Source organism: Neovison vison, chromosome 6 (genome assembly GCF_020171115.1).
Source record: "Neovison vison isolate M4711 chromosome 6, ASM_NN_V1, whole genome shotgun sequence".
Classification (NCBI taxonomy): domain Eukaryota; kingdom Metazoa; phylum Chordata; class Mammalia; order Carnivora; family Mustelidae; genus Neogale; species Neogale vison.
In genome coordinates this window covers 11,499,398-11,527,024 of record NC_058096.1, presented here as the reverse complement: position 1 = coordinate 11,527,024, position 27,627 = coordinate 11,499,398, and the positions used below count along the sequence as shown (strand labels likewise).

The 27,627-nt window shown below is 49.1% G+C and overlaps 2 protein-coding genes across 4 annotated transcripts in view; both read left to right on the top strand.

Moving 5' to 3' along the window:
* Positions 1-2,255, top strand: part of IFNAR2 (interferon alpha and beta receptor subunit 2) — a 32,418-nt gene extending 30,163 nt beyond the window's left edge. For all 3 annotated transcript variants that reach the window (XM_044251007.1, XM_044251005.1, XM_044251006.1), the window contains exon 9: positions 131-2,255. In XM_044251007.1, the coding sequence (XP_044106942.1) occupies positions 131-799 (669 nt within the window). In that variant the 3' untranslated portion in view covers positions 800-2,255. The remainder of the gene's footprint in view (positions 1-130) is intronic.
* An 828-nt stretch (positions 2,256-3,083) lies between these two features.
* On the top strand, positions 3,084-26,296 carry IL10RB (interleukin 10 receptor subunit beta). Its single transcript, XM_044251004.1, has 7 exons — positions 3,084-3,206; positions 4,639-4,762; positions 8,990-9,147; positions 11,357-11,523; positions 15,511-15,658; positions 21,056-21,210; positions 25,895-26,296. Exons 1-7 carry the CDS (start codon positions 3,158-3,160, stop codon positions 26,153-26,155), a joined length of 1,062 nt encoding a protein of 353 aa, XP_044106939.1. The 5' UTR covers positions 3,084-3,157; the 3' UTR covers positions 26,156-26,296.
* The last annotated feature ends 1,331 nt before the right edge of the window (positions 26,297-27,627 follow it).

Here is a 27,627-nt window from a genome sequence, read left to right as displayed (position 1 = left end):
CTTGTTCCTGCTGTTGCTGATGTCATCGCCATCCTTCTCAACCCTGTGCAGTTACTCTCATTGAGTTTTATTATGTCGGAAAGTAAAGAACAAACAAAATTGATACTTTCTCTCTCTCTCTCTTTTTAAGAATTTTAATAACCTGTCAGCCTGGGTATTCCCTGAGATGCCACCATGGGAAGCAGTGGCTTTCGTGGAGGTGATTCATATTAACAGGAAGAAGAAGGAGTGGAATTACAATTACGACGACGAAAGCGACAGCAACGATGAAGCCACCGCCCCTCCGACAAGCACAGGGGGCTATACCAAGCACAGGCTGCTGACCGGGCTCCCGGGTCCCACCTCTGCCTCCTCGGCCACCGGGCAGGACTGCCTGGAGCCGGACACCGAGGAACCTAACCTGTCCGCGCCGAAGGCGGAGCCACTGATGGCACCAGAGCCCAGCCTCCGGCGAGGGAAGCTGCTACAGGACTGCTTTTTCGAGGACAGCAGCTCCACGGAAGAGGCTGGGGACAAAATCGTCTTCAATGTAAATCTGAGCTCTGTATTCGTGAGCACCCTCGATGATGATGTGAGCACCCTCGATGACGATTCGGGTGTCCCTCCAGTGTTACCAAGTTTTCCAGAAGAGGATTCCCACACACCGGAACCAAGCTTTCTGGACACCGACGGGGAAGGGACCCAGCAACACTTTCCCACTCCCACTGCAGAGTGTCCTTGGCCTGAAGATGTGCTTTCTGACAAAAGTGACCGTTCTGAGCCTAATGTTGACATCGGGGATGGCTATATAATGAGGTGAATCCCCCAAATATTTAATGATCGTGGACTGACCAATACCTCCAGAGTTTCCCTCCCTGCACAGTCACTTTCTCCTCTGTGGTCCACAAAGTTCCGGAGGGCTGAGGGCCAGTGTGGGACACTGCAATCAGCTTCTCCTTGAGGTGCCTGGTGATGTCATCTATGCAAATTCCATGCAAATTACCAATCTGGGAGGGGAGTCGGAACCAGACCAGCGGATCCTTCAGTGCGTTGTTTACACGTTCCAAGTGGTTTTCAGGGGTGGTCCAGGGCCCTGCGAGATTTCTGAGAAGTAATGAAATTAGCCAGGGTGGGAATGGGGAGAGACAAGAAAGACACTCAGCAGGAGTGAGTCCAGCAGGCTCAAGGAAGGAGTCAGAAAGCAGACAGGAAAAGAGAAGGAAGGGAAGGCAGGGACCCAAAAAGAAACAAGCCCATGTTGGAAGGAGGGAAGATCCAGCCCAGTCTTGGGTTCCTGCCACATATCACGTTCTGTCACCTACGCTTGACCAGCCCTCCTCAGTTTGATTGAGGAAGACAAACTCATGCATAAATAACTTCAGCGTCAGGCAGGTGACTAATAGGAAACGTTTGCATGAGAGAGAGGGATAGAATCTCTGTGCCAAATTTTAAAATTAAAAAAAAAAAAGGGAGAGAACAAATGCAAAATTGTTTCAAGGTCTTCAGAAGAAATAAGACACAAAATTCCTGGAGGTCCTATTTAACAATTTAACAAGCGCTGTGTGCACTGATTCCAGGTGTCCTATGTGTGACCAAAGTTCCTGTGGAGGGGGGATGGGGGAAGGAACGTTCTAGAACATCATGTAGCAAACCAGACAAGAACTGGGACTCGAGTCTGACTCTGCTGCTATTTCCGTGTGTGACTCTGGGTACTTTGCTTAGCCTCTCTGAGCCTCAGGTTCTTCATTTAGGAAATAAGGGGATTGGGCTAGGTAATCTCCAAGATCCTATGGTGCTAAGAGAAATATTAGAAAATACACAGGAATGAAGACTCTGGCGGAGATGTGACAACCCTGAGAGGTCCCCAAGGAGAATCAATGGTGTGGGACCTCATATCTCATTCCCCTCTCCCTAAGAGCAGCCTTCTCAGACCTTTCTTCTAGATCCATTCACAAGGGGGACAACAACAATTACGAGTTCTAATTCAAGGGCTTTGAAGAGATTATTTTTACAACCATTCTAAAGTATCAAAGGAGAGAGATGTGAGAGGAGATGGAGTTATTTAATGACCTGATGAAATTGTCCAGGAAAGGAACTTTGTCGTGTGAAGAGTCCAATTCTCCGCCCTCTTGAATCATCTCTCATATTTTGAAAGCTTTCCAGAGTGATCTTTTGGAATACCCTTTTTATGGCTGCTCTTATGTGAATGTGTGTGTTTAAATTTTGTATAAGGGTCTGAAGTTGGTGAAGGATAAATACTTTTTAATACAAACTTACTAGTGTCTTCAGAGTCGTTTCTCATTAGACAGTGTGAAAAGGCAGCCGCTTTGTGGTTCTGCTGACATTTCTGGGGTTACACAAAAGTCCCTGTGTGCTCAGCAGCCAGCAGGGGCAAGGGAACATTCATCCTCTGGGCTGTGTTGCTGGTGGTCACCCCAAGCAGCGCCTTACATCATCGAGTAATTACCCTGCTCTGGAATTTCCAACCTCACCACTGGCCAAGCTTCAGAAGAGGAAATTAAACCTCTCTCAAGCAGTCTTGTGAAAGTAACAAGCTTTTGCCCCATAAATGACTTGGTTTTGTGATGTTTATCCCTAGGGGGGTGAGCGGGGGTTGGGGGGGAGAAGATCCTTTGGAACTGTCTTTGCTAATGGAATGTTTTAAAAAATCAAGCTATTTGCAGGGAGAGGGGATCGGAGAGAAAACTTGGAGAAAGTTTTCACGGCAGAAAACTTGGGGAATATTGAATGGTGTCAAGAAAAACCACCACCGCCCGCAACCCCGGGTAGAATGTCTGGGTGGGAGTTGCAGTGTATTTATTTAACTCGGAAAGGCATGCACTTAGTTTTAGGGGAGATGTCTCCCCAGTCGGGGCACTCTACGGACAATTTTCCAACCGTTTTACTACTGGCGTTTTCCACCCACCCGCTGGAGGAAGCAAGGTCCCCCTCGCTCCGCATCTCCCCACCACCAGCCGGCAAACCTCCCCCCGCAACACACACACACGGCCGGGGCGGGGCCCAGGGGGCGGGGCCCAGGGGGGCGGGGCCCAGGGGCGGGGCCTCGTGCAGCCCCGCCCATCCAGTACCAGGAAGCGGCCACCGCGCGGGGCCGGGAGGACCCGCAGGCTCTTCGGGGCACGGCCCCCCGAGCGCACTCCAGGCTCCCGGCACGGCCATGCCGCGGAGCCTGCGGAGCTGGCTGGGCGGCTGCCTCCTTATGTCAGGTGAGGGGTCCGCGGGGAGGGGGCGCCGGGCTGTACCCGGGGCACCGGCCGGTCGGTGCCCCGCGCGCCTCCCGGGCTCCGCGGCCCGACGTTCGCTTGGGAACTGGAGGCCGAGCTAGGACGCCGGCGGCGGTGGACCCCGGGTAACCCCTGAACGGACCCCAGAGGCGCACTGGAAGTGATCGGGTGCCGGGGCCGGCCACCAAGGGCCTCCCATTCAGTCCTCAGCACCCCGGCAGAGGTGCTCCGCCCCCCAACAGCACAGCTCTGTGGCTTGGGAGCTCGAAATCCACCGAAACCTTTTCTGCCCTCCTCTCAATTTCCTGCCCGGCTTCAAACCACCGTGGACCCCTCCTTCCTTTCTGATGAACTCATCCCGGCCTTCCAGGATACCACTCGGTCCTGGTTTTCCTCCTACCTCTCGGGCTGTTTCTCCCTGGGATCCTTCACCTCTGCCAGATCTCTGTGGAGCCCAGTTCTTGCCCGGGCCCTCTGCTATCCCTGTAGGGGAGACCAGCAGAACCCTGGTATTGAACACCAGCTATAGGCCGGTGACTCAAATGTGAATCTCTGTTGGTCCCCTTGGGGGTTGGGCGGGCGATGGTTTGTCATACTCTTCCATCTGCTTTTCTGTATGTTTAATATTTTCTATTAAAAAGTTTAGAAATGGGGTGCCTGGGTGGCACAGTGGGTTAAAGCCTCTGCCTTCAACTCAGGTCATGATCTCAGGGTCTTGGGATCGAGCCCCGCATTGGGCTCTCTGCTCAGCAGGGAGCCTGCTTCCTCCCCTCTCTCCACCTGCCTCTCTGCCTACTTGTGATCTCTCTCTGTGTGTCAAATAAATAAACAAAACCTTTAAAAAAAAAAAAAGTTTAGAAATGATCTCTGCCGTTAGCCCAGGTCTCTCCTTTATGCACCAGGCTCCTCTCTCCGGCTGTCTGGGACATTTCTGCGTGCATATCTCTCCCCATCTCAAACCTAATGTAGCAGAAATGGGACTCTTGGTGTCCTTGCCCCCAACCCCAATCAGGGCTTCAGATGCTTAAGCCAGGAATGAATATTAAGTTCTCCACACCAAATGTACCAGAAAGTCTAGAATCTATAGCTCTGGAAATATACCTGAAATCTATCTAACCGCCCCTGACACCTTCCTCCCATAACCTACATCCTGGTCACCCCGCTCTGTCTCCATTTCACTCTTGCTCTCTGCCCTACCCCAGCCTCCAACACCACCAACACCCCCCCCCCCACTGTGGTTCTTCAGATAAGATCCAGAGTCCTCAGGACAGCTCATGTGTGTCTTTTTCCTTCCCCCACGTGCCCATTCGAAGACATGGAGCCATACAGGAGACCTGAGTGTTGGATACAGCCGTTTACTAGTGCAACCTTTTTGAGGAACAAAGATGCAGACATTTCCCTTTTATTTTTACAGCATTAGGAATGGTGCCACCTCCTGAAAACGTCAGAATGAACTCAGTTAATTTCAAGAACATTCTACAGTGGGAGTTGCCTGCTTTTCCCAAAGGGAATCTGACTTTCACAGCTCAGTACCACAGGTGAGTCTGGGGTGCTCTTGGGAGGAAGGCCCTGAGCTGGTCACTGGGCCGGACCACAGGAAAGAAGAGTCGGACTGCCGTCGCCCACATGACCGTGACAACCCACAGGGAACTTCCCTGCTGACCTTTTTCTCTCTGGCCGGGAGATTCTTGTGAAAGTTCTGTTCTCTGAAAAGAGACAAGTAAAATCTTTTTTAACTTTTTCTTGTTGGAATAGCTTATCGTTTGATGATCACAGGGCCACTGGTAGGTAGATACGGACATTTGATCACGTGGCTATGGATGTCATTGGCCAGAGCGGTAGCCTGTTGTCACACAAGCATATGGGATTTGTCACACTTGATTTTTTTTTTTTGTTTAAAGATTTATTTGTTTATTTATTTGAGAGAGGGAGAGAGAGAGAGAAAGAGCATGAGAGGGGAGAAGGTCAGAGGGAGAAGCCCGATGGGGGACTCGATCCCGGGACTTTGGGGATCATGACCTGAACCGAAGGGAGTGGCTTAACCAACTGAGCCACCCAGGTGCCCAACAACTGATGTTTTTTAAGAGAAAAAGCGTCACTGAGATCATCTCCACTAATAAGAGCAGGATTGCTCGAAGTCAACAATTTGCAAGTGGGAGGCATACAGGAAAACTGAGGTGGTCAAAACAGGAGGGTCCTTGCCATGCTATCACCCATCCCCTCCAGCAGATGATAACAGAACACTGACACGCTGTGGGGCACATAATTTGCATAATGGGTGCTCAATTACTCTGTGGCCATGTCCTGAAATAGAAGGTAAGATAGCTAGCTACTCACTGTGAAAAGCTCTAGCCTCTGAAAGCAGCAGAGGCTTACGAAGGAAGGGTCAGTGTCACCGAGACGGTTATCTCAGGGGTGCTCTGATCTCCCAGTATCAGCCCCGCCTGTTTTTCCCTCTGCCAGCCCTCTCTCATATTTGCCATCATACACCACGGGCTAGATGCAGGTGACACACCTTGATACCAAGTGCAAACAGCAGCAGAAGGCCAAAGGGTGATGAATCAACACACCTGCTTCCAGTGCAACTCAGAAACAAAGACAGACAGTCACTTCGATGAAGCAGGAGGAAACATAGAGTCCCAGATCCCATTAACCCCACACTCCTTCTCATCCAGATTTCTTTTACAAACACATCCCAGGCCTGTCGAAGCAGAGAAGACATAGAAAGATGAATAAGATCGTCTTTGTTGACTTTTGGGGGCACTTCTTAGTTCTAAGGAATTCCCCGCTAACAGAATTTTAAGATTTCATTTTAAGATTAGATTTCAAGATTTTAAGATTTCAAGTATAGTGCAAAAGAACTTCCAAATAGCTTATATCCAGATTCACCGGTTTTTTAAGGTTTGCCATGGTTCCTTTGTCCCTCTTTGTCTTACATCATGCCCTTTGCCCCTTAATATTTCATGGAGAATGTCCTCAGACCAAGGATGATCTCTTACATCACCCTCTGTAGCTGTTGAGATTGGCACCTTTCATGTTGGGGCTGGACTTCCATCTGACCTATAGTCCTTCATCAAATTTGTCAGTTTCCTCAGGGATTTAGGACAGGTGATTCGGCCACTATTTTTCCCCACTGTGTATTTTCTACCACTCCTTGGTTTGATAATTTCATGTCTGTTTCTGTGGTCTTGACAGCTCTGCAGATTTCACTCTGCAAAATTAACCTCCTCCCTATCTCTCCCTGCACACCCGTTTATTCTTTGTTATTCCATTCTGTGCCCTTGTAGAAGAGGCCTTTGGTTGGGATGTTCAGTCTTGTAGGCACGAGTTCCCAGTGGCTTCCCAGCAACCTGGTACCACGTGTCCCTAGCACGGACATCCAGATTGAGCATGGGATATGCTGGGGCAAGCAAAGCGTGTGCTGGGGTGTCCCTGGGGAAGAAATTTGATCTTGAGAAATCTGATTGCTGTTTTCCGTGGCTTGTGAAAGATTTGATTGGAATTCAGCTTGAGAGGTTGGGTAGCACAGACTCGTGTGTGCAGGGTGGGGTGGGCAGAGCTGGCACACTTCAGGAGAATGGATTGGTGATTTGAATGTGGAAACATCTTTGAAAAAGAGATGTAAATGTGGGGAATGGGTTCTATGACCTACTTAACGGGGAGAAAAATATGCCTAGATGCCCTTAAAATGACCTGGTGAGAGAGAAGTTATTGCAAAACAACTTCTGGAATGTTCCATGTTCCAGCCATTTGATACATTAGTTTAAATGAAGGAAGTGACCTCAGGAGAGAGAGCCCCCTTCATGCTATGACCTCTGGAGTCTCCAAATGGTGGGATGTTAGGCAGCCCATGAAGAGTTTGGATTGACAAATGTTTGTGGGATAGTACAAGAAAAGAGGAGATTGTAAAATAGTCTGAGCCCAATTATCTCTACCTACTTTTAGCCAGAAATTGTTCTGGGCATCAGCAAAGACGTGATGAGGTATGGTGTGGTGCCTAAGACTGTGGGCTCTGAAGTCAAGCTGACCCCAGCTCTGTTGGGCAAGTTCCTCAGGTTCTCCATCCCTGCGCCCCATCTTTAAAATAGGAGTGATCCCTGTTCTGCCCTCCTGGACTTGAGGTCATACAGGTAAAAACACTTCCTGCCCCACCTAACACCTATGTGCTTGACAAGTGGGCTGTTACTATTTTATCATCAGCTATTTATCTATTTTGTCATCTACTATTTATCATCAGTGGGCTGATGATAGCTATTTTATCATCTACTATTTATCATCAGTGGGCTGTTACTATTTATCATCATCAGCTTCGTTATCCCCTCTAAGGACAGCCAAATCAGAGGAAGATACACTGAGGAACCAGTTAGACAAACCTCCCCCCCTTTTTGTGAGAATAGAGCCTGGGTGCTCTCCTCAGGTGGCCGCGAGGCGGTCACTCACACCTGTCAGGCTTCTCAGACATCGTTTTCTTTCTTCAACTTCACGTGTCTGCCACCCTCCCTTCAAGGGTGGGTGTCAGGGCTCCTGCCCTGTTCTAAACCCATTGTATAAAACAAATCTGTGTGAGAGTGAACTGTTGCAAGATGAATGGATAAAGAAGATGTAGTGTATATATATAATGGAATATTAGGCAGCCATCAAAAGAAATGAAATCTTGCAATTTGCGACGATGTGGATGGAACTAGAGGGTATTATGCTTAGTGAAGTAAGTCAGTTGGAGAAAGACAACTATCATATGATCTCCCTGATATGAGGAAGTGGAGATGCAGTGGCGGGGGGGGTGGTTTGGGGGTAATAAAAGAATAAATGAAACAAGATGGGATCGGGAGGGAGACAACCATAAGAGACTCTTAATGTCACAAAACAAACTGAAGGGGGGCTGAGGGGAGGTGGGGAGGGAGAGAGTGGTGGGGTTATGGACATTGAGGAGGGTATGTGCTATGGTGAGTGCTGTGAAGTGTGTAAACCTGGTGATTCATAGACCTGTACCCCTGGGGCTAATAATACATTATATGTTTATAAAAAAAAATAAAAAGAGTGAATTGTTGCATAGTTTTTCCAGAGTAATTGCAGAAATCATTTGTGGGATGCTGTTTTAAATTCTTGTAACAGACCTATTTTGGCCAATCTGTGTTATATCAGTATTCACAGACTGTGTCCCTCTGCTTTCATAAATAGCATCATCAAGGAGGGAAGCTTTCTTGGTCGAATATATTGAAGACTCAAGCCCATTTTGGAGAGACATGTGTTCACTAGGATACAAATGTTGCTGAGGAAGTTCTGTTATGAAGATAGACACTTCTTTATGTTTAACCTAGTTTCTGCCCCAAATCGTTTGACCACAGACAGATTTTTTTTCTAAGATATTATTTATTTATTTGAGAGAGAGAGAGAGAGGGAGAAGCAGACTTCCCACTGAGCTGGGAGCCCAACTGGGGCTCGATCTCAGGACCCTGAGATCATGATATGATCCAAAATCAAGAGTCAGAGGCTTCACTGATTGAGCCACTCAGGCACCCAGGGGCAGATTATTTTTTAAACAACTTATGATATCTCAAGAATCACTGAAATCCCATGGAGCACAATTGGGGAAGTGCTCACATAAATAATACATGCTATTCCTCAGAAGTGACAAGTAAGAATTCGGTTTATATTTCTCGAGTTATCCTCCATTAACCTTTGGTAGTAGGGATTTATAAAGCACCCATGAGCCCCAGAGGGACTGAAGTGAGGACTTTCATGGTTTTATTTTTCTGGTTTTACAGTTATAAGAAATTCCAAGATATGTGCACAAGGACTGCCTTGACGGAATGTGATTTCTCAGGTCTTTCCAAGTATGGAGATCACACCTTGAGAGTCAGGGCTGAATTTGCCGATGAGCATTCTGACTGGATAAACATCACCTTCTGTCCGTTGGATGACAGTAAGCCACTTTGTTTTCCATTTTGTCCTGATGCTGTCATCACACCTTGGTTTTCTTTCCCCCTGGGGTAGCCTGGTCCTGGAGGAATTTTTTTTGAGCACCCACAGTGTGGGTAGCCTTGCTCAAGGAGCTTAGGGAATATAATGACGTCATGGCTGGAAAGACAGGAAGGGATGGTCATAAAGTTAACACAATAATTAAATGTAACTCTATTAACGTTAATGCCTTGTGGGTAAGAATGAGTTGAGACCAATGTTGTTAATGAGAAGAACCGGAAGGATGGATGTAGCACATTTGCCGGAAGGAAATGTGACATGACAGGCAGAAGAATAAAGGTTATTCAGGACAGGGGTAGAGACAGGAAGATCAGGTGCAGACAGCCAGCCTGCTCAGAATGAAGGACTGAGCAATGGATTCAGCTAATGGTAGATGCGTTGGGTCAGGCTGGCTGGTAAGCACCCAACAGAATGTTCCCAGGTTAGATCTGGGGGGTCCTGGGGACTCACCAGAGGTCATGAGGTGAACATAATTAGAACATCAGGAATTGGAAACTGATTAAACCACCTGATAGCGATTGAGACAGGAAGAGGATAAGGGGGGACAAGAACCTCATGAACAAAACTTGAGGGCATCCTTCCAAGGAGAAGCTCTGGAGAAGGGCTGCAAGGATTGTGTCTGTGCAGGGGCAGGGTCTTTATACCGCTTCTGGCTCTGGACCCTCATGGCTCCCACAGTTCCGCCTTTCCTGGTGGTGCCTGCAGCTAGGATATCCTTCCATTCTTTCCCAATTCTGTCCCAGGCTTGGACAACAAAACTCTTATTTCTGGAGTCAGAAATTCTCAAAGTGTTTTATCTTTTCTAAAGGTATCTTTACAAAAGCTAAGAAATATCAACATTAAAAGAATACTAGCAGCTTCACGGTAGTCAGTTTTCCAAAACGTAGTACAGGTTTCTGCTCCTGTAGTTGCTAAGTGACTTACCAGGGCCTGCCTGGTTCCAATTCCTATGTTGGGCCCATCTGCGGAAATTCCCTTTAGAAATTAATACCGTATAGATAAGCAGCTTGCCTAAAGGTCACACAGATAAGGAGTGGCCCAGTAAAGATTCCGAGCCAGGCCCCTGTGCTCATGCTGTTAGCCACAGCTACCCTACTTTGGATCCTTGCCTCTTGAAGTCTGTATGACAGGAAAGTGCTGCAAGAAGTCACATAGAATCTGTTGATACTTACTTTGAAAAGGTATCTAATAAATATTCTTATCTGGTCTTTAGCTACCAGCAGATTAAAGACAAGGCAGAATGCTGGAAGCAGGCCCATTAGCAGCTTCAGAAAAAAGTAATAATAACAGCAGTCAGAGAAGAAAACAGGATATAACTCAAATCACCCAGAGATGTTTATTGTTCATTGTGCAATTATTATTGAGCATCTACTATAAGACAGGCAGATTCTTAGTGCAGAAGTTATAATAGCAAGATGGAATCTCAGCCCTCATGAAGCTTATACTCTAATGGAGGGGAAGACAGGGAAACCAACAGATACATATTTTATGACAGATGTGACTGTGGCTCTCAAGAAAATAAAGCAAGGTTCTGGGGTAGGATGTGTTGGGAGCTGCTCTTTACATAGGGCGGTAAAAGAGTCTCTCTGAGGAGGTGATATTTGAACTGAGACCCGAAAAAAGCAAAGGGACTAGCCACATGAATATCCGGTAAAAGAGCATTGGGCATAAACAGCTACAGCCTTTGTTGGAAAGTATATACGATTGATTATGTATGTCAGGCACTAAAAGTAGTAGAATTACCATCTATAGCTTCCAACCCAGCAAAAGAAATAAAGAAAATTCAACCCAATAGAAAGAAAAAAGAGGAAACACACACACACACACACACACACACACACACACACACCTGCATAGAAAACACAAAATAATGTAGTTGGAATAATTACAAATATATCAGAAATCACAATAAACATAAATGGGCTAAACTTGATTAATAAAATAAAAGGCTATCAAGGTTTGTTTGTTTGTTTATTTTAAGAAACAAACTCCAGCTACCCTCCTCGACCACATCAATCAATGTCATAGCAAAATTACATCAAAGAGCAGGGTGCTTCAGTCAACCAGTTGGTCTGCCCAATTATGAAAAATAAATGTTGATGTTTTTAAAACGTGACTTTGACTGTCATTTTGCTTTGTTTTCTTCCTCTTAGCCATGATCGGACCACCTGAAATGCAAGTAGAAGTCCTTGCTAATTCTTTACACATGCGTTTCTTAGCCCCTAAAATGGAGAATGAGCCTGAAACATGGACCATGAGGAATATTTATAACTCATGGGTTTATAACGTGCAATATTGGAAAAATGGTTCTGATGAAAAGGTAAGCTCAGCAAATCATATGCATTTCAGACGTAGGCTCCCCTTCTTTGCCTAGTGTTAGTCTGAGGCCATGACAATGGAGAAAGGAGGCTAGGAGACCATCCAGTCAGGATCTGGCAAGGTGGTAGCACCTTATGTTCCAAAGGATTTAAGGCCAGATCCTCTGAGTGTTCATTGTGCAATTATTATTGAGCATCTACTATAAGATAGGCAGATTCTTAGTGCAGAAGTTATAATAGCAAGATGGAATCTCAGCCCTCATGAAGCTTACACTCTAATGGAGGGAAAGACAGGGAAACCAACAGATACATATTTTATGACAGATGTGACTGTGTGACTTCCCAGTCTGACGTATACCTGGTATTTGGCCCATGCTTCCCAGGCCCCATAGGAAATACACAGAGCAGACTTCCAGTGTGTTTAGCTGTGAGAGGAGGCCTTTCCCTCCCTGAAGGGAAGTTGTAGGAGAAGGTGGGTAGAGCTGACTCAACATTTAACTGGCAGAAGTTGGGGTCCACTGAATCAGGTGACAGGCTGCATGACTGTTGTTTTATGGTATGAACCACTATGCCCCATGAACGCCACAGAACAGCCAAGCCCATGGTCAAGGCAGCCCCTCCCCGGGATGCTGGATGAACAGTATCACACTGACCCCACTATTCCCCCTTGCTCTCCTCCTCTTCAGGGAATGTTTCCTGAGCTAGGAGTCAGACCCTGTTGGAATGTCGCTTCTGCCACTGTGACTCTAACCACATTCTTAGCCTCAGCTTCCTCATGTCTACGATTTGGGCATAATAACCCACTTGGCGGGGCACCTGGGCAGCTTAGTCAGTTAAGCGTCTGACTCTTGGTTTCAGCTCAAGTCATGATCTCAGGGTCGAGGGATCAAGCCCCATGTTGGGCTCCATACTCAGCACAGAGTCTGCTTGAGATGCTCCCTCTCTCTCTCTCTACCCCTCCCCCTACATGCATGCATGCTCTCTCCTCTCTCTCTCTCTCTAAAATAAATAAATAAATAAATAAATAAAAACTTTTTTTTTAAACCTACTTCATTAATAAAGTGGAAATAATTACCTACTTCCCAGGATTTGGGGGATTTAAAGACATAATGAAAAAAATAAACTTGACCCTTTACCTGAACATTTGTGGTTGATACAGGGGTTTTCCTTCCCCTTATATAGAGACAATTGGGCTGTTTTCATTCATCCATGGTGAGGCTTTTCCTTATACGTAGTGCTTCCGAGCTGAATGCCATCTATGGTCCTAAGCTGACTTGCATATATGTTACGTAAATTAAGTTACATGTATGTTACCTCCTCTATATTAAATGTTGGTTCTGTCACTTCATTCTCAAGAGTTTGGGAGGAAAGTGTCACCCTTGTGTGTTGTCATAGGAATGATGTGATAAGTGTATGTGTACCTACTGCAGAGGCCCCCAAAATCTCAAGTTAATTCCCCCCTCCAAAAGCCTCCATTAAATGATGCAGGATATCAGCCTCCTTCACAAAATAGATGATTTGGCTTATAGTCAAGCCCTGGGGGGGTGTGCCTAGAAAACAATAAAGAACGATGAGTTTTATAGTCACTTACAAAATGCAGATATCTCCGCTAAGCTCTGGGATGCAAAGGTAAGACAGGTTTGACCCACTCAAAGATTAGCTGTGTACTTTTATTAAGGCTCTGTCTCCATAGCCTACCATGCCTGAGTGCCTCCCACAACAAACCCGAAAGGCAACACCCAGTTAACCTTTAGCTTCTTATCTAGAATGTGCCCACAGGATAGGCATCTGGTGATACATTGGTCCTGTCACTTGTGCCCGTCATGTGGAAGACTTTGTTGTGGCACGCCAAGTGTTGGAAAGGCCACCTGCTTCCCAGGTCCTCCCTCTCGAGTGTCTGCAAAGTCACCAGGACTGGTTTAAATTCACTCTGGACTGAATGTTTGTGTCCCCCACCAAATTCACATGTGGGAACCTAATCCCCAATGTGCAGGTGTTAGGAGTTGGGGCCTTTGGGAGGCGTGGGATTAGCAGCCTTATAAAAGGGACCCCAGAGAGCTCCCTTGGCAGGTCCTTGTGCCCTGTGATGAGGACACATCATGTAGACGGCTGGCTCGGAATCAGGAAGCCACCGTCCCTAGACCCCAGGTGTGCTGGTGCCTTGGTGTTGGACCCTCAGCCTCGAGAGCTGTGAGAAATAACATGTTTATTTAGAAGCCGCCTGCTCTGTGGTGTTCTGTTACAACAGCCTGCAAAGAATAAGACAATAGGGTTCCCTTCTAGAATGCAGTGTTAAAAGGCTGCCATATCCAGTTCGTAAACTCATAGCATAAGAGGCTTCAGGAAATGCTGTTTCTTCCTGATGGTAGCATGTGAGCATATAAAATCAGAAATTCCCCAGGGTGTGAAAGCTGGCTAGAAAGGCAATCAGAGGGGACTTGAATGGGGCTTTTCACGTCTGTCCTTCCTTGCCTGCCAGTGTGGATCAACCCTGAGTTTAATCTCTGCACAAAATAGCACTGCAAGGTTGTAGGGGCATTGGGTCCCTAGGAATGAAAGCCAGGATTTTTTTATTTTTAATTATTGGAAGTTATACCATATTCTTCATGCAGTCAATGGTATAATCAAATTCTTGTTGTCAATGAGATTGGCTTTCTCCTACAATAAAGGAATAGAGAGAGACAAGCTGTCATCAAACCCAATGCCAAAAGGAAAATAACCAATTACTAAAGTAAAAAAAAAAAAAAAAGCTTGTGCTCATTTTCCATTGAAATTCCTATTCACCTAACATATTTTATTTTATTTTTTGAAGATTTTATTTATTTATTTGCGAGCGATCATGAGCAGGGGGGGAGCAGCAGAGGGAGAGGGAGAAACAGGCTCCCTCCTGAGCAGTGAGACTGATGCAGGACTCGATCTCAGGACCCTGAGATCATGACCTGAGCCTAAGGCAGACGCTTAACCAACTGAGCCACCCAGGCGCCCCTCATGTAACACCTTTTAAATAGAACCCTTCTATCAGAAAATAGAACCAAAAACCATGATGGAAACGTGGGTGCATATACTCTTCTAGCTCCCTTTACTTTGCCGGGAACTGTTTTGGTTTTCCAAACTCAGGAACAGATCATCAGTGAGGATGGCTTAGGTTCCCACTAAGCTGAGTCAGGGAGTCCGTGGTGGGTTCCTTGCAGAGGAGACTGGGTCCTGCCGGATGAGGACATTTCAGGGGCTCACGTGGAAAAGCAATTCAAAGAAGAAAGCTGGGCCGCCAGGGTCAGAAACCTGCTCTTGACCTAGGAGGGAAATCACATGGAGCCCCACGCTAAGGGTCCGGAGTCCCCATTCTGGGGCTGCTATACCAGATTTCCCCAAACCCAACAAAAGCGTGTTGTCTCAGGGTCGCGGAGGCTGGAAATCTGAGATCCAGGGTTCAGCAGCGAGAGTCCTTCCAAGGGCTGTGAACAAGGCTCTGTTCCATGCCTGTCTCCTAGCTCCCGGGTCCCTGGAGTGTCTAAGGAGCAGTTCTTGGCTCCTTGGCTCTTGGAAGCAACCACCCCATCTCCACCTCGTCTTTATGGGGGTTATGTGTCCGTGTCCAGGTCTCCTCTTCTCCCCAGGACACCAGTCATGTAGGTTTAGGGCTCATCCGCACAAGCCCGTTTTCACGTGATTCCCTCCAACTAAGTCCCTTTCCAAATACTAATTAGGACTTCCACATATGAATGGGGAGGGGACCCATCTCAACCTGAACGACCTAATTCATTTTCAAAAGGGAGTGGGGTGGCTTGTATGGCATCTAAACTAGAGAGTTCAGGAAACGAAGTGGTCTCTGAGGACCAGAGTCATCTCAGGGTCCTGGAGATGAACGGGGAGGAACACCTGCTTCCTTTAGCTTTCCATTTTGAGCCCAAAGTAAAGATCATAACTGGGAAGATTGGGCGGGGAGAGGAGATACAGAGGCCTGTTTTTACTTTTTTCTTTGTTCCTAGTGGCCGAAGACCTGTCAGTATGACTTTGAGGTCCTCAGAGATCTTGAGCCATGGACGACTTACTGTGTTCGAGTTCAAGGGTTTCTTCCTGATCGGAACAAAAGTGGGGAATGGAGCCAGCCTGTGTGTGAGCGAACAGCCGACGACGGTGAGTCTTGAGACGCACCACCTGTAATTCTGCCTCCTCCGAGCCTTTCAGATCGTTCCGGAGACCCCCACCCAGGGTGAGCGTTGGAAGGTGCCTTAGACAGAAACCCGTCTGGCTCCAACTGCAAGCCAGGTCGGCTCTCACTGATCAACTTCCTGCTGGAAGGACACCACCCCCTTCTGAGGCAGCTCGTTCCCTCTTAGACCAAAGGGATGGATGGACGTGTTTTCCATTCACTGGGCTCTACCTCCTCTCACTCATCTGCGCTGTGCTCATTCTGTCCGCTCAGGTCTCCTGGTGCAAGTCTTATCAGTCCTCCAAGGCCACCAGCAAGGTCAAGCCCCACCACACTACCCAGAAGACTCCCTTCGCTGGGCTGCATGTCTCCAGCCCCTCAGACACATGAGGGAGAGCTTAGAGGCCTTGATCACTGTCCCCGCCAAGGGCCACTTGTCTTGGCTTCCAGGACCTCAACACAATTGCTCATAGTCCTCCCTATTTCTTTTTTTTTTTTTTAAGATTATTCTTTTATTTGCCAGAGAGAGAGAAAAAAAGAGCACAAGTAAGTAGAGCAGGAGGCAGAGGTAGAGGGAGAAGCAGGTGCCCCTCTGAACAGAGAGCTGGATGTGGGACTTGATCCCAGGACCCTGGGATCATGACCTGAGCCGAAGGCAGACGTTTAACAGACTGAATCCCCCGAGGTGCCCCTGCTCCCTATTTCTTGAAAAGAGAGAGAGAGAGAAGGAGGAAAAGAAGGAAGTGAGAGGTGGGAAGAATACCATTGGCCCATACAGTGTGATTATTTACATACAGACATGCTGCTTTGCACACAGGATGATACGGTCTTGCCCCTGGATGTCTGCACCCACACAACAGGATTTTTTTGGGGGGGGGTCAGATTTTATTTATTTATTTGTCAGAGAGATAGAGCACAAGTAGGCAGAGCTGCAGACAGAGGGAGAGGGAGAAGCAGGCTCCCTGGTGAGCAGGGAGCCCGATGTGGGACTCGATCCCGGGATCCTGGGATCATGACCTGAACTGAAGGCAGACGCTTAACCGACTGAGCCACCCAGGCACCCCACAACAGGCTTTTTTATTATTTAAAGACATCCTCGGGAGACTCAGCCAGCTCAGACAGTGGAAGGATGAATACACGCAGGTCCACTCCTGGCCATTTTTCTTTACTGAGGCCCTCCTGGAAGCAAGACCTGGGGGCTGCAGAAATTCCTTCCAGAGGGAGGAATTTTCGTCCTCTGTGTCACAGTGCAGTTCGGCGAAAATTGCAACACTCCGATTCCATTGATTCGTCATTTCCACTTAGCAAGTTCCTGAGTGTTGCTTTTTGTCATTGAACGTATTTCTCGCCCAGCTTTGCTCTGTCTTGTCTCGTTTGCCAGAAAGAGCTTGAGGATATTTACCCATCGTTGCTTTGCGCCCCAGGATACAGCTTTCATTATACTGTTCAGCGGTTTGCTTGCTGATCCCTGACCCATCAGAAGAGAGCAGACCTTTATATAAGTGGTGCTGGGTTTTGTCCAAAAAGTCGCTGTAAATGTAAATGTAAAAAAACTGGTAAATACCAGCTAAAATGGACACAGCTAGTGCCAAGTGCAAAGCTATGTCAACTGTATTCGAGACGACGTCTGGATATTTCTCGAAATAAGAGCCCCGTAATCAGGTGTGCTTAGAAATGATGGGGCCTCTCAGAAAAATCCCCCCGTATATGAGCCCCGTTAGCATATCTGATGTTTCAGTACCCTTTTTGAGGATCAGCATTCCAAGGAACACAGCCTGGGAAAAACCAGCCCATCATATGCCGTACTCTCACAACGAATCCTCCCTGTCCAAGAAAAAGGGGAAAAGCAGCCATTTTGAGTTTATTTCTTCTCAAAGCCCTAATGTTGTTTTCGGTTATCACCCTTATCCTTTTTATGTGTTGGTAATTAGCCACTTAATTATCTGTTCCAGCATGTTTGTTATTTTTTCTGGAGATCCACTTCAAGGTCACTGGCCTGGAGTTTTCTGAATCATGTTTTTTTGTTTGTTTGTTTTAAAGATTTTATTTATTTATTTGACAGACAGAGATCACAAGTAGGCAGAGAGGCAGGCAGAGAGAGAGGAGGAAGCAGGCTCCCTGCTGAGCAGAGAGCCCGATGCAGGGCTCGATCCCAGGACCCTGAGATCATGACCTGAGGCCAAGGCAGAGGCTTAACCCACTGAGCCACCCAGGCTCCCCTCTGAATCATGTTATTATTGTTGCTTCCTTGCTTTGTAAATGCACTAAGTGTTTGCCTGAATCCGGATTCTTTCCCGTCTCACGGACACAGACACGTGAATCTCCTGTAATCGTGGTAGCACATTTTCTCAGGGCTACAGAGCCACACAAGATCCTGCTGTCCTCCTGGAGGGACTTCTCTGTCATTCTCTATTTCTGTGGCCCCCAGTTCAGTGCCTCGCATCATCTGGAAGGCCAAGGTCAGTGTCCCAGTGGACCTGCCCACGTCTGGGCTGGCCGAGCCTCTCTGCAATGCCTTTAAATAATGGAAAGCCCTCCCTCCGTGGGCTGCATTATTTTCCAGGCCACACGTTATTTCTACAGCACTTCTCTCTGGTTGGTTTTTTTGCTTTTTTGTTTTTTTGGGGTTTTTTTTTCCTCATTTTAGTCCTCTCTTGAATCATTCTTACTTGAATCAGAATTCTGTACCTTGGGAACCCCCAAGCTGCTTGAGTCGTGAGAATCCCTGGTCTTAGAATTATCCTTTTTTGGGGGTGCCTGGGTGGCTCCGTCATTATTAGTAATGACATTCTTAAAGTCACACTGTGAAGGATCCCTAATGGTCCTGAGACCTTTATGTCACAAGACATGCTTTGAGAGCTACAATTTGGCCTATGAGAGAAATATTTCAAATATTTTGTGACTCTAAACGATCACTCAGGAACTGACAAAACCCAAGCATTTTATAAAAGGAAAGCATAACCCATGGAAAACCTGCTTTTGTCAAACATTTTAGGTTGTGTAGACATAGCTATCTCGTTTGAACCTCACAACCCATTTTTCCGTGAGAGCCTTGTAAGGATCTGCCCCTTTCACAGACTGGGAAATCAAGGTTCAGAGAGGTGAAGCAACTTGGCCAGCGTCACTCAGCTGGTCAATGAATGGGGACAGAGCAGGTTATCTTTCCTGTAATTTACTGCCCATGGACTCATTCCCCAGGTGAGCACAATTTCCCTGCAGGTGCAACGGAGAGGCAGTCTTCCGGGCCACACCATCAAGTTTAACTGAAGGAAGTCAGCTTTCTGGGGAGCTCTAGGCCCTCCACCTAGGTCCTCCCCTAAGTCCCAGCCCTTGTGAAGCAATGACCCGTTCTCTCTTGGGGTGACTCACAAAGGCATCGTCTGAACTTTGTTGCCATTGACCAGGTGTACCTGTCAAGCATCCTTAAACCAGCGATGGCGACACGTCCTGGCTGGACCACAAGGGGACCGGGCGCTGCTCTCCAGGGACTCAGCACAGTGTCAGCAACCGTGGTGGGCTCAGGAGCTTAATCCTTGTCTGCTGAGTGGGGAGGCCCCTCCGTCTGGCTTGCTCGCCATGTGACCCTGCGTTCACCAAGAACGGACACATTTGGGTTGAATGTGCTGAAAATATAGGCTGGCAGGTGCCCCTCCTCAATTCTAGCAAGTGAGGCGACTTTGCAGGAGGTCTGGGAGGAGGTCCCTTGAGCTCAGGGCCCAGGCCAGAAAGATGATGATGACCAGACCACTGCCAGCATGAATGGAAACAAAGAGGGGCGAGGGAGGAGGGCAGGCCCATCCCAACCCCTGCTTCCCGCCGCCCCCACCACAAACACCACATGGGTTCAGACATCCAACACCTGTGGGCGCGCACTGCTCAGTGTGGGGCTTGGGGGGCCGGCAGCCAACCCAGCCCCGGCGAACTTCGGTCTGCCCTGGGCAAGTAGGAATCGACATTTTCTCCGCAAATAAAATGACTCCCTTCTAAAAATACTCGCTCTTAAAGGGCAGGGTTCATTGGCATGTCCTCTGTGGGCCCCAGAAGCTTTGGGTTTTAATCAGGAGGGTGGTGCCGGTTGCCAGGCTCCTGGTGTTGGGAGGGCGGGTGGCCCTGGGCAGCAGAAGAAGGCGCCTGGTGCTGAATGAGGGGAGCCGGGACTACAAACGCCCGGGTCAGAGACAAAGCTGGCTGGTAGAGCAGTAAAAACAGATTTTATTCAGTAAGGTCTTGCAGGAGGGAAAGAGCTACCCGGGTGTTTTAAAGGACGAACAAGAGAGGGGCAGAGAGGGCACCTGGGTGGCTCAGTAGGTTAAGCCGCTGCCTTCGGCTCAGGTCATGATCTCAGGGTCCTGAGATCGAGTCCCGCATCGGGCTCTCTGCTCGGCAGGGAGCCTGCTTCCTCCTCTCTCTCTGTCTCTGCCTGCCTCTATGCCTACTTGTGATCTCTCTCTGTCAAATAAATAAATAAAATCTTTAAAAAAAAAAAAAAAGAGAGGGGCAGAGAAGAGAGGCTCGGGGAAGGGACACATCACATAGCAGGTGAGAGGGGCCTAGGGCAGTGTCCACGCTGCTCCATCGGCATCGAATGCCAACTGGTGTTTATCAAGTCAGGCTCCCCCTTCCTGCCAAGGCTGGGGGACAGGGGGTCTCCTTCATGAAGATCGCAATTTAGGGGAATGGCTGCAGGTCCTTGAGAAAGAGAGCCCTGGATTTTAGGAGACACAGGTGCCTCTTGAAGGGGCAGAGGAAGGATTCACAGGCATAAGCTTTGGATAGCAAAGGCTCTAGGAAAGGAAGGCCAGGTGTTGGCAGAAGAGGCTGCGAGTTCTTTTGTGACTTTTTTTCCAGACAGAAACCCGCGGTGGGTGTTAGGTCGTGCAGCCGCAAGGCCACTAGAGGCCACACTGGAGTTCGGGCAGGTGTCTGAGTGGCCGGGGGGCCGGGATGGTGGCGTCATGCCAAGAGCTTTTGCCCTTCTCAGTACAAAGCCCCACAGCGCATGCATTTCCTTGGGGCTCTGGGGTCCCGTTTCCCGCGTCAAGGCAGCAGAGGCTTCTCCAGAAACCTGGGGAGGCTCATTGCTCAGAGTCCCTGCTAAGTGTTCTCCTCGGGTATGTCAGCAGTGGTGCCCGAAACCAAAGCTGGAAAAAGACAGGAAGGGGGTGGAGGGTGTGGGGGGCACTCGCTGGAAACCCCTGGATCCTTGAGCAGGTGTCCCGTGTTTCCTCCTCACCCGCCCCCTCCCGAGATGGGTGTCTGGCCCCGTTTTCAGGGATTCCCACCGGATTGCCATGGTGACGGAGTGTGGAGGTCAGGTCACCCAGGTGTCCTTGACTAAAGCCTAACGCAGCAACCTCCCCCGCCCCCCGCTGTCCCCACAGAGACAACCCCACCCTGGACTGTGGCCGTGGTCCTGGCAGCGTCCTTGTGCGCGGCCCTCTTGCTGCTCGGCTGCTCGGCCCTGCTGTGGTGTTTGTACAAGAAGACCAAACACGCCTTCTGCCCGGGGAACTGCCTGCCGCAGCACCTGAAAGAGGTAGGCCTGGGACGGGCCGGGGCTGGAGAGGAGGCCTTTCCTTGCCAGCCCGCTCTTGACGACCAGAACTGAAAGTCTACCAGGACTCCTGTGGGAAAGGCCCTCCCTCTGGGAACCCTCTAGACCCGCAGTTGGCTAACTCTCCCCTGAAGGGCCAGATAGAGCAAATATTTTAGGCCTCGTAGCCCAAGAGGCAAAATCAAGATATTGTATAAGTACTTATAAAACCGCTTAAATGTAGGCATTTAAAACTCTTAAAACCGTGCTGAATTCCTGGGTTTCGCCATAGTTTGCTGACCCTGCTCCGGACTCACAGAGCCTAAAACTGTGAGCACAGGGAGCACCAGGTTCCCCGACTGGGTCTCTGGGAACGCTGGTAAGCGGGGCCACTCCTGTGCCTGCCCTGAGGAAGCTTCTGGTGGTTGCTGGCCCTCTTTGGCATCCCTGGGCTCGTGGACACATCACCCCAGTCGCTGCCTTCGTGTTCACGTGACGTCCTTCCTGTGTGTGTTGTGTGTCTGCGTCCCGTGTCCTCTTCTTCTAAGGACACCAGCCATGTTGGATTTGAGGCCGAAGGAGTTCATTTTACCTCGATTACCTCGATTACCTCTGTAAAGACGCTATCTCCAAATAAGTCACATTCTGAGTTGGCGACACTGGGAGGGGCGGCAGAGCCCCTTGGCTGGAGCTGAAGCTTGTTTGAGGAATGATATGCTGTCCCTGCTCCACAGGCCCTTGGTCAGCACCACTGAGGTCTGACTGGCCCAGGGCCCCGGGGCGGTCTCGGAGTTCAGAAATGACACAGAGACACAGAGCCGCTTCCCTGAGTCCACACACAGGCCTCTCCACAGACTTCCTCTTCCCTGACCCTCCCGTCTCCCTTCTTCTGGGCCCCTGACCGCACCGGCCTAGCCATTAACCTCTGCCTGTGAGTCCAGGAGGAGCCCAGTCTTGGGCCACTTTTCTTCCAACACAAGAAGAGCACCAGTGGAGGGCTTCCTCCTCTCCACTGCCATTCAGGGCCCTCCGGTTCAGCCCCTGGTGCTACCACAGGCCATTTTGGGTTTGCGCGCATGTGCTGTGCCCAACTTCCCATGAACCATGTTTGACCTTTTCCCACTCCCTCAGCTGCCCGCCCGGCGCCCCTGTGGTCATGGTGTGAACAGAGGCAGACGTGCTGGTACCTCAGGGGTGCATAGTGTGGGAGGCTGGGCCCCATGCCTGTGTCTCCTCAGACCTCGCTGTAGGACCCGGTGGGTCCAGCAGGCCTCGTGGGGGTGACTCACTTCTGGGTGGCCCAGGCTCCCAGTGTCCTGGACTGTCTCTCCCAGTTCCCTGGGAGCTGTTTTTCCAACAGGGTCTAATTCCCTGCTGTGTGACGGCCTCACCTAGTCCCCAAACTGTAGTGATCTGCACCGTGATTCAACTTTTAGGATTTGACGGATACTCCAGCCAGCATCTTTCCCCACCGCAGACCCTTTGGGGACCTGCCACAGCACGTAGCCAGCTCACGTTCAATTGATGTGTCATCATTGGCGGATCGTGCTGGGCCTTCATAGCCCTGCACCAACCAGCCACGAGATGTGGCTAGGGCACCCTGCTCCGTGGCCCATACCTTCCGCAGGGCCCTCTCCTGCCCGTGGCAGCTGTCCTGTGTCACTCTGTGAGTTGTAGTCCCAGGGCAGAACATGCCGCCCCCAGACCCATGAGGCCCACCTAGCATCGCGCTAGTTCTTAGCAGTGGGAGGGGTGGGATGGGATCATTGGTTCTTTACCTTGGAGAGGATGTCCAGCTCGCCCTACCCCACGGAACCCCTCAAACTCTGCTGATACGGCAGGTCCCTGCGTCCCAGGCATGTGCCCATCCAAGGCCTTGCCAGTTCTATCCCTTCTGGTCCTGTGGTCATATTGTCATGATAGCTGATGCCAGGCCTCATCCCAGACCACCCAGATGTGGGCTATAGACTACCACCGCGAAGGACACAGTTCCGCGGTCAAGGCGCCTCTCTTCTCTATAGCGCAGTTTCTGAGACGACTCTGCTGCAAGCCAGGCCAGCCCCAGGGTCCCCAGAGGCTAGGGCACAAGCACCTCCACGGTGAGGGCTGGTCTGGGCCATGCAGCAGCCACGGTGGGTGGCAAGTGAGACACGTGACCCCAGGCAAGTGTTTCTGAGTGGCTAGGAACCTTTTAACAAGAGGTGTTCACCAGGATGGGTGTACCAGAATGAGCTAGGAGGCCTCTGTGAGCTCTTGAGAAGCAGGAAGAACAAAGAGGGAAAGGCCCATTTTTTGGGTGGAAAGTGTTTTAAGTGGAGATGGAGCAGGAAACACAGCTAGTCTCTTGAGATGGGGCAGGAAGCACAGCAAGTCACTTGCTGTTTCTGCTTCTGGCTCGCCATCACAGAGACAGGTCAGACAGGAAAGGACAGATGGGACTACATGCTTCCAGGCAAGTCAAAGCCAGAGATAGGCACAGCGAAGGGGTGGCTGGAATGAGCCCCCTCTGAGGCTAGAAGACTTTGCAGACCCACCTGCAGAGCCAGCCACTGTGATTGATCTGAGAAATGCCGGCAGGTGCTGGAGAAGGGGAGAGTTGGGGTAGGGGGGTGGTGAGAACAAGGGAGGTGCCAGGAAACTATGTAGACTGGGATCATTGCATCATGAAATTCACTAGCCTGATGCACGATGTAAGGGTCCCCTAACCATGGCCCAGAGAATACTTGCAAGTTCTGGGAGACTTAGTGGGGATGGAGACTTTGCATTGAAGCCATAGGGAGGTTTATCCAATAGGATATATTGAGACTGTGTGTGTGTGTGTGTGTGTGTGTGTGTGTGTCTCCCACCCGAGACCAGCCTGGTCCTTGCTTTCCTGAGGCTTACAACACGTCTTCCTCTGTTCTTCTTTCCTGTCCCCTTGCCCTGGAGAATCAAGAATGGCTCTAGTCCATTCTTACGAATCCACTGGACCCAAGGGTTTGGGGAAGTTCCTTCTGCCCCCAGTGTCCTCCTTTGTGCAACAGAGATCTGGACCTAATTCCTCTTGCCACCCCGCCCCTTCCATCAGCTGCTGGAGACCCAGAGGGTGGGAGGTGGAAATCCTGACAGGTCCACACCAGGGGCAGTGCCACTGCCAACAGCTTAAATTAAGTCCCATCAAAGGGCTGAGTGTGGAGATGACATTACGAGGGCAGCAGACTGTCAGGGTGAAGCTACAAGTCAGCAGCGGAGGGGAGAAGGAAAGACACAGCGCCCTGAGACTGTCTCCACCTTGTCCTGAAGACACTGGTGGACCTCCAAGGAGGGAAATTGGCAAACTTGAAGTTAGCAGATGTTCGGGGAAACACAGCTGGGCATCTTTCATGGTTCAAAGAGCGGGAGAGACCCAGATGGTTAGACTCAGGTTCTGGCCCGTAACCAGCCCCCAACCCCCAGCTCCGGGGAGGGAAACCGACAAGGCCGTACCCATAAAATGCGCTAGACAGAAACATAGCACAAGCCACGTGTGTTTTAAATTGGCTAGTAGCCATGTCTGTTTTTTTTTTTTTAAGTAAATAAGGGAAGACAAAATTAACATTAATGATATATTTTATATAACCTTCTCTTTTCCTACAAAGCCTTCAGAATCTGGATTCTGACTAGCCACATTTTAGGTAGTGAGCAAGCCACACGTGACTCGTGACTCCCAAAGGTGCAGGGCTGAGGGTTACAGACCCATCGGGTGCTGGCGAGCCCCAAAGAGGACCCCTAACCCAGCCGGAGGACACGTGGGAGATTCTGTTCTTTTTCCAAGACGTATTCATCCCATGCCTGCAACGTGCTGCTTCCTACAGGAGGTGACGCTCGGGCCACATTTATGCCACAGCATTGGGATGGGTCTAAAAAAAATGTCCCTCCCAGTTTACGAGAAAAATTATCAGATTGGGACCTGATTGCATCATCAGGGGTGGTTTGAGGTGCAGATTCATGGTCGAAATTTTAGAAATTGTGGTAAAACACACAGAACATAAAATTTGCCATCTCGACATTTTTACGTGCGCAGTTCCGTGGCTTTAAGTGCCTTCACACTGGGTTACAGTGGTGGGCAGTCAGCGCCGCTGTCCGTCGCCGGAACTTTTCCATCATCCCAAATAGAGTCTGTCCCCATTAAACAAGAACTCCCCCTCTCACACTCTGCAGCCCCCGGCACCCCCCATCCTTCCTACTTTCTGTCCGTGAATTTGACTCCTTGTGGGACATCACGTTTAGTAGAGTCATACAACATTCATCCCTTCGTGTCTGACTTACTCCACCTAGCATAACGCCCTGCATAGCACGTGTCAGAAATCCATTCTTTTTCAAGGCCGAATAGTTTTCCACAGTATGGATAGATCACATTTTCCTTGTCCATGCCAGCGCCGACGGATTCCTGCGTTGTTGCCCTTACCTTCCGGTTCTTTCTTTGAGACCCAGCTTTCTGTTCTTCCGGGGATGTATTCAGAAGTGAAATTTTGCACTGTATGGCCATTCTATTTTTAAACTTTTGAGGAACTCTGATGCTGTGATTGGCACATGCTTTACACCAGCCTTCTCCAGCCAGGAGTTCCATATAAAATCTGTGTAAGCCCAGAAAAAGGAATGGGGAAATTTTGATCACTGACTTTGTGGTTTTTTTCCTTTTCTTTTCTTTTTTTTATCCCCCTCACAGTTTTTAGGCCACCCTCATCACAGTACGCTTCTGATTTTCTCCTTCCCGCCCGCTGATGAGAATGAAATCTTCGACAAACTGAGTGTCATTACACAAGTCTCGGAAAACAGCAGGCAGAATCCTGGCGATGGCAGCCCCCCCGGGGCCCCGTCTGGGCAGGGGTCCTCCGAGCTGGTCCCCGAGGAGGGAGTGCACACCGAGGGGTACAGCACCCCCCTCCTTCTCTCGCCCACCTGTGAGGGTCAGCGGGAAACCACCTGAGCAAACCCCACATCTAAAACTCTCAGATTCGAACAACCAAAGAGCTAGATTTTAAAGGCTCGCTTGGCAAAAAAACACTCCACGGTGGGAATGTGTTGCTTTATAAAGGTCTCAGTGATTAAAAAAAAAAATTCTTGATTACTAAGGAGTATAATTTCCAGCCTCTTCTGCTCACTATGAGGAACAATTTTTAATTAGAAGAAACAAAAATACTTAAAATGAAAGATAAAAAAACGAGATGCTGCAAAATCCAGCCAGATGGCCAAGAGACAGATCCAGAAAGCAGCCTCAAGTCACGGTGGCGAGCGAACTTTTGAGATTCTCAGGGATACTTGGACTGGATTTATTTTGCTACCTGTACATGTTCTTTATAGTGCTGGTGCTCTAGTAGTTTTATTCTCTAGTTCATCTGTATGCGTGAACGGTACCACGTTTGGGTACTTGGCAGATAGTACGTGAGGCTGTCGTTTGCTATTTCCTGTGTCCATTCCACAGGTATTCCTTGGTCCTTTCCTCCATCACACAGGAACAATGCTGGGTGGGGGGGGTGTCTAATGGTATCTGGGAGCGATCAGTCCAGGAAGCCTTGGGTTCCACTCAGGCACCTGCTAGCGTGTGATCCTTCAGCTTCCTCATCTGGACGTGGAAATCAAAAGACCTAAGGATTAGTCATATTCCATGAAAAGCACTGCCCCCGGGGGTGCCTGGGTGGCTCAGTCGGCTGGGGTCATGATCTCAGGGCCATGGAATCGAGGCCTGTGCTGGGCTCGACGCTCAGGGCGGAGTCCGCCTGCGGATTCACTCTCTTGATCTCCCTCTGCCCCTCCCCCTTCATGCTCTCTCTGTCTCTTTCTAAAATACATAAATCTTTAAAAAAAAAAAAATTGGCTTCTGGGTGGCTGTCATTAAGCATCTGCCTTCAGCTCAGATCTTGATGCCAAGGTCCCGGGATCAAACCCTGCATTGGGCTCCCTGCTCAGCAGGAAGACTGCTTCTTTCTCTCCAAGCCCCCTGCTTGTGCTCCCTCTCTGTGTCTCTCTCTGTCAAGTAAATAAATAAAATCTTTAAAAAAAAAAAAAGTGCTGTCTCAGTAGGCACTCAGTAGGCACTCAACAAATGGTAGCTCTTCATATCAGTGATACAGTCTCATGGGTATGACCTCACCCCACACACTGAGGTCAGCAACCAGTGTCCCTTCCTCTGTGTCAGATTGCCCAATAAAGCAGATTCCTCAAAGGCCACAAAAATGGGGAAAAACACTTCTTGGAATGACTTGACATTCTTAAAATGAAGTGTCATGGGCTCAGGAGGTGGGGGAAAGGTGGGGTGGGGGCAGGGCTGGAGACGAGAAGATCGTTGACCTTCCTTGCACTCATTTTACATTTCAGTATTTTTAAATTATTTTCAGTAACACTGTGAGGGAGGGATCACCATATTTTCAGTTTTTTGTGCACCCAAACATCTTAACTGGG